We start from the raw sequence: 6,208 nt of genomic DNA on the forward strand, positions 1-6,208 counted from the left end.
AAAAAAAAAAAAAAAGAAGTGAAGCTTCGCAAGAGGGGTTTGATGCTTTTTAATAGGATACGTGGAAACACAGCAAAGAGTGCAGCAGCCCCAGCTCCTGGGCCAGCAGTACAAGCAGATTTGTGGTTACCGCTGCCTAGCTGGGAAGGCCATACCAACTATGCTGTGCCATGGGGCATGGGTACAGCCGCCCTGGGATCAGGAGGCCCAGGGGCAGGGGAAGAGGCTCAGCCCTTGCCCCAGGCTGTAAAATGAATCTCACTCCAACTGTAGGTCCCTGAGCCTGTTCTCTTGCCCCATAGCAAAGCTTGTGTTATCTGGAGAACAGTACCATGCTACAACTACCTACTTTTGACCTTTTAAGTCTCCAAAGATACTATCGGAAGTGTCTTAAACCCAGAGTTGGCAAGAGGAGCCCGGTCTCTGCTTGAACTTTGATTTCTCCTGCATAGGATGGTGCTGCAGCAAGTGTTGTTTCTTTGCAGCAGAGCCATTGCAGGGCAGCAACTGGAGCAGCACGAGGCAGAGCTGAGCGTTGCCCTGCACTGGGGACCGCACAGAGTGGTTCAAATGGGAAGACACAGCATGCTGGTGGGAGGCAGCTGCTCGTGCCCTGCTCTTAGGGCTCGCAGGATGGGACTGATAAGTCACAAAGCCAAGCCTGCCAGCCTGCTGTCTGAGCCCATGCAGGGATGAGGCCTGCTCTGAGGGCAAAGGAAAAGGAGAGAGAGAGAGAGAGAGAGAGAGAGAGAGAGAGAGAGAGAGAGAGAGAGAGAGAGAGAGAGAGAGAGAGAGAGAGAGAGAGAGTGTCTGCTCCCACTGCAGCTAGAGGACTAGACCAGAGCCCTTCATTCTGCTGTTTCACCCACCTGCGAAAAAGCAGGAGAGGTCTCAGGCTCGGCAAAAGCAGAGACAGGACTCTGCTGCACTTAGCTGAGCACAGACCAGGGCCTGGGCAACAGAAGCAACAGCTTCTTTGCCTCTCAGCCTAGTCCAAGGCAAGCACAACCCACATCTACCCTCTTTCAGAGGCCAGCTAGGACATAGAACAGGGGCCTGCTCTGTGCAGAGATCTTTTTCAGGAGGTTTGGCTTCGTTGCCTAAGCAAGGTGATGGCAGCAGTTTCTTCTCGACCTCCATTTTCCCCCCAGACAGCCTTAGGGCTGCTTCAGAAGTGGGTTGTGCTCTGGGTACTAGAAGCTCTTTGGAACAGAGTGCCAAGGCCCTGCAGCACAACCCTCTGCCATCCGCCATCTTCCATCATCTGCGTGCCCTAGAGAGATCACTAAAGCAAAAAGAGAGAGCATGCAGCCATGGCTGAGAGGCCGAACAACCCCCTGTCCCAGGAAAACCATCGAGCTCTCTGACAGGCCTTCCCTCCCTGCTGCCCCAAGGGGCAGTCATGCTCTCTCCCCACTCTCCAGACCCTCCTGGCTCTTCATCAGCAGCCACGGCAGCTCTTCAGATTGCAGGAAGGGGGAGGTCTGGCTGTGATAAGAGAGGATCAAAAGCCCTGGATCTCCTTCCCCTCCCAGGGCTCTTGCTGCTAACAGGCAGCACCACCAGCTCAGACTCACCTTGCTCATCTCCTCTCTCTCCTCTGCGTGCATCCAGATTGGCTTGTGTTCATCTGTGTGGGGAAGAACACAGGACAGCTCTGCTCACCACCTCACCCTGTTGCTCTGCCACTTCTGCTGGAGTTCTGCCTCCCACACAGCCCAGTACTCTATCCCCAGAGCCAGCGGCTCACCAGAGGGAAGTGACAAGGCTTCCAGATCCCCCTGGTCCCTGGGCTAGAGCCCCAAGAAGGGCAACCAATATTGCAAGGGCAGGACGGGGGAAGGACAGAACAAATCCTCCCATGGGGAATACCTGTGCCAGATGTACAGGAGAAATTTCAGCCTGTGCCTGGGAATGATTACATCACTTGCTATTCCCCCTTTTAGCCACAACTCTTCCCAACCCAGTATAGACTGACAGCCAAAGTTCTCCATGACCCCTTCTGAAAAAACAGGTGGAATAGTGTAACACACTAGAATGGCTGTGTTGCAAGGGCTGCCAAAAGCAGGGGCCCTGCGAGGCATCTCATCCCTCTGCCAGGGGGATACCAGAACCAGCCAAGCCTAGGCTGAGAGCCAGGAGACCAAACTGCTCACCCTTCCCCAGCCCCAACAGCTTCTGCTGTACAAACCATCCACAGAGCCAAACTCCTTCACGTGAGCACGGGTAAGGATCTCCTTATACAGCACCTCTGCATCTTTGTATTTGCCTTGCTTCAGGTAACAGGAGGCCTGCAACAAAGAAAACGGTTCCAGTCCCACTGGACAACACAGATCGACTCTGCCCCCCTCCTCTTGCAGCTATCTGTCTGCATCTTCCAAGCACCAGGTAATGCTCACCTTTCCCATGGCACCACTCCCCATCCCCACATGGCCTCTCCCCAGGGGCTCACCAGGTTGTTCTTGGTCTTGGCCACATTGGGGTCATCAGGACCCAGGCAGCTCTCGTAGATCTCCAGGGCCCGGCAGTAATAGTATTCTACCTCGTCATACTTGCCCTGGTTCTGGCACAGCAGGGCTAGATTGTTCAGTTGCTTGGCCACATCAGGATGGTCTTTGCCTAGGACCTGGATAAACAAAAGAAGAGAAGACACAAAAAGTCAATACTTAAAGACTGCAGTGGGCTCCTGGAGTCAGTAGACACTGCAGTCCCTCCAGGACATGCCTATGTCAGACAGGAGCCAAGGACCAGGGAGGTAAAGAGGAGAAATTCCAGCTTCCACTTCTTGGCAGGTCTACCCTAAGGCTGCAAACACTGGAGAGACAGGAAAGGTGGCAGCAGAGTCAGCAGCCAAAGAGACTAGGTAGGTCTTGGATCTCCCAGGTGCAATGAGGTAATGGGAGAAAACCCTCAAGAAGAGCTGGAAGGAAGGAGAGTGTGGGACAAGAGTACCTTCTCACGGATCTCCAGGGCTCGCTTACACAGTGGCTCTGCTTCTTTGTACTTCCCTCTCTTGCCATAGAGAACAGCCAAATTGTTCAGAGTTGCTGCCACCTGCAGAGACATAAGCTTCTCCGTGAAACAAAGCAGAATCCAGTGGGACCAAACAAGGGATGCAAGCAGCAGTAACACTGACTGTCCCACTTCCTTCATGCCTGCAGTACAGCTGCTTCTGAAGAGAAGGAGGTCCAGAGGCAGAAGGCTACCCTGCCTACATTGCAGGATCCAGGAGAAGCCAACTCCTGACAGACCATACTGAACAAGACAGCAGTAAACATTGAAGCAGTAAACCCGAGCCCCACACCATGTGAACAGCACCTCTCACATCACAGAGTACGCTGCTGTCCTTAGTCTGGCTGCAGACACATGGGTGCCGTCTAGCCCCAGCAGCACCCACAAGTCAAGGAAAGCGACTGAAAGAGGAGGGAGACACTCACCGCTGGGTGGTCTTTGCCCAGAGTCTTCTCACGGATGGAGAGAGCATCATTCAAGAGGTGTGCTGCCTCTTTGTATTTATTCTGATCCCTGCAGTGTAAAGCAAATCAGTTATTCAGGATTTGGACACCACAGCCCTTTGCAAGCAGAATGGCAAACAACAGTCCTCTTTCCACACAGATTCAGCTGCCACAACCCTTTAATTTCTCCATTCCTCCCTACAGCAGCCAGTCTCTAGTTATATCAGGGAGTTTGGCAGTCCAAATACCCAATCTGTGCCAAAATCTTATCGAAAGGCAAACCACCGGAAACTGGGGGAGCTCCTTGTCACCAGGATGTGCTGTCCTGGTAAAGAGGAGAGGCAGAAAGCTCTCCTGGCCCAGTCCTGCCCTTCCCACCATGCTCACCTGTACACTAGTGCCAGGATGTTGAGCATGGTGGCCACATCAGGGTGATCGTGGCCTGATGTCTTCTCCAGGTCCTCCAGCGCCTGCTTGCAGAGTGGAACAGCCACCTCATAACGTCCCTGTGAGGCATACTGGATGACAAGGTTGTGGAGGGTGCGCAAGCGTGCAGGAATCTCATAGCCTCCCTGCTGGGCAGCTGCCACTGCACTGCTGTGTTGGTGGGGCACTGCAGAACCAGAGGAATAAACGGGGAAACAGTTAGCACAGCAGGCTTGAAGAGAGAGAGCCAGCAACCATGCATGAGCAAACACTTACATCCAGGACCGTGCTCCTCCTCCTCATTCGGGAACAGATCATCCAGGGAGTCCTTGGCAGAGTCGCCCTCCTTCTCCTCCTGAGAGGATGGGAATCACAATACTGTTGGTTCTCAGAGGCAAGAGCAGCAGCCTGGGCTGAGTCAGCTGCCAAACTCTCCTCCCTGCTGCAGCTCACCAACACCCTCAACTTCCCCTGTTGTCTCCGCCACCATCTTCCCCCCTCCCCCCCAACTAATAAAGCCAAATTTCCCCAGCACATCCTGGCGTGCTACTCCATGTTTTTCCAGAGACTCTGCCCCACACAGCTCCCTTTAGTTACAGGCGTTGCTGTGCATGGTAGCTGGGGAGGGGCAAAATCCGAGGCAATGCTAGCACACCTAGGCAATCCCGCTGGTCCAACCTCCTCCACCCCCAAAGGCGGCTGCTTGATAGGACTAGGACATACCGAAGGCGAGACATCCTCATCATACTTCTTCAGCTGGTTCATGAACTCAAGGTGTTTCTTCTCCTCCTCCAACTGAGCCACGGTTTGTTCACTGCGCTGCAGCTTCTGCTGGGTGTTGGCAAGCTCGTCACGCAGCCACTGGTTCTCCTGGCACAGTCTCCTCACCTGAGCACGCAGCTTCTGCTTCTCTGACTCCACAGCATTCAGATGGTTGGACAATGCCATCATCACCTTGTCAAGAGTCCCAGTCAGTAACTATCATGATCTTTTGTCTCCCCCACATGCATGCTTAGGGCCCACCCTCAGGGTCATGCTGGACATCTACACTGAGCCCCTTGCTGCCCCTGCAGCTTGTGGGGAATGGCCCCGTGCCCACCTGCCCCTGTCAGTCCTGGGTAACATCACCTAGGGGGTCACCCACCACTCTCACCTGAGCTTCTCCAAGCCCCAGTTCAATCATCTCCACTGACTTGCGGAGCAGGTTGGATTTCTCATGCACGAGATTGGCTTCTTCATCTTTCTTCAGGCACTTGATGGTTTCCAGCAAGCTGTGCAGGATGGAGTTGTGTTCATTCTTGAGTGCCTCCAGCCCTTGCATCACCAGCTTGGTGTTGGAAATTATCTCTTCTTGACTCAGCTTGTCCAGTTTCTCCTCCCTTGGGTACACCATGGTGGACATAGTCCTGCTCCTGCAGCTCTACACAGAGACAGAGACAAAACCCTCAGTGCTGTTTCAGAGAGCCACAACCAGACACAAGTGTCACAGCCTCCTTCAAGCAGCCAGAGACAGCGTTCAACCGGTTGCCCAGTCTAAGCCCTTCCCCTTTGTCTTCCTCGCTCCCTTTGGCAGCAGGCAGCTGTCAGGACACGTGTCTCCGCTTTTGTGGCACCGGAGTGCTGGCAACCAGTGCAGGTGGCACACGTGGACAGAAGACAAAAAGGCTAAAATCAGTGCTGACCTCCAACACCCCCACACTCCCAGCAGCAAGGAAAGCTGATTTAGCTTCCATTTAAGAGCAGAGATTTGTAGTTGGCAGCTGGGGTTGCAACGCATATACCTCCTGCCCACAGACCACTGATGCAAGGAGGTTGTCAGAGCTCAACACCTCTTTCGACGGCAGAAGAAAGAGAACATCAAGTGGAAGGATGACAGCTCAAAGCTTTCCTCAATGGAAAAATCTCCTGGAAGAGCATTTCTCAGACAAGGATGCAGCAGTGGCTGTACTGGGCCAAACAAAAAATTCCCTTACCAGAAGAATTACACCCTGTCAATCCCAGCCCCGGCACAGAACGGCCATTGTGGCGATAAAGGATATAACACCGCCAGCATGAACTGAATCATGCCTGTGTGGGAAAGCTTACATACACCAACTGCTACAGTTACACTAGTGTAACCCTTGTGTGGGTGTCAGCTTGAAACACTAACAGCTTTTCTAGTTTCATTGGCCCTACTGCCAGCCCAGGAACTCCTCAGGGTGGCATGAGGGTTCTGTACTCCTTTCCTGTCCTGTTCCCCCCAGATGGAGAGTACCAAGCTACTGCCTTTGCACAAGGATGCCAAGTGCTACAACCCACAATGTTAGTGTGGCTGCAAGATCGCTGCA

The 6,208-nt window shown here is 53.5% G+C and overlaps 1 protein-coding gene across 1 annotated transcript in view; it reads right to left on the bottom strand.

Moving 5' to 3' along the window:
- Positions 1–5,315, bottom strand: part of KLC4 (kinesin light chain 4) — a 15,516-nt gene extending 10,201 nt beyond the window's left edge. Inside the window, exons 1-9 of the mRNA XM_009894848.1 lie at positions 5,035–5,315; positions 4,605–4,835; positions 4,158–4,236; positions 3,843–4,068; positions 3,438–3,525; positions 2,953–3,054; positions 2,453–2,626; positions 2,192–2,291; positions 1,578–1,630 (exon numbers count right to left, since the gene is read on the bottom strand). Coding sequence (XP_009893150.1) covers positions 1,578–1,630; positions 2,192–2,291; positions 2,453–2,626; positions 2,953–3,054; positions 3,438–3,525; positions 3,843–4,068; positions 4,158–4,236; positions 4,605–4,835; positions 5,035–5,283 — 1,302 coding nt within the window. The 5' untranslated portion in view covers positions 5,284–5,315. The remainder of the gene's footprint in view (positions 1–1,577; positions 1,631–2,191; positions 2,292–2,452; positions 2,627–2,952; positions 3,055–3,437; positions 3,526–3,842; positions 4,069–4,157; positions 4,237–4,604; positions 4,836–5,034) is intronic.
- Positions 5,316–6,208: the final 893 nt, after the last annotated feature.

This window comes from Charadrius vociferus, unplaced genomic scaffold (genome assembly GCF_000708025.1).
Source record: "Charadrius vociferus isolate BGI_N301 unplaced genomic scaffold, ASM70802v2 scaffold411, whole genome shotgun sequence".
In the NCBI taxonomy this organism is placed as follows: Eukaryota; Metazoa; Chordata; class Aves; order Charadriiformes; family Charadriidae; genus Charadrius; species Charadrius vociferus.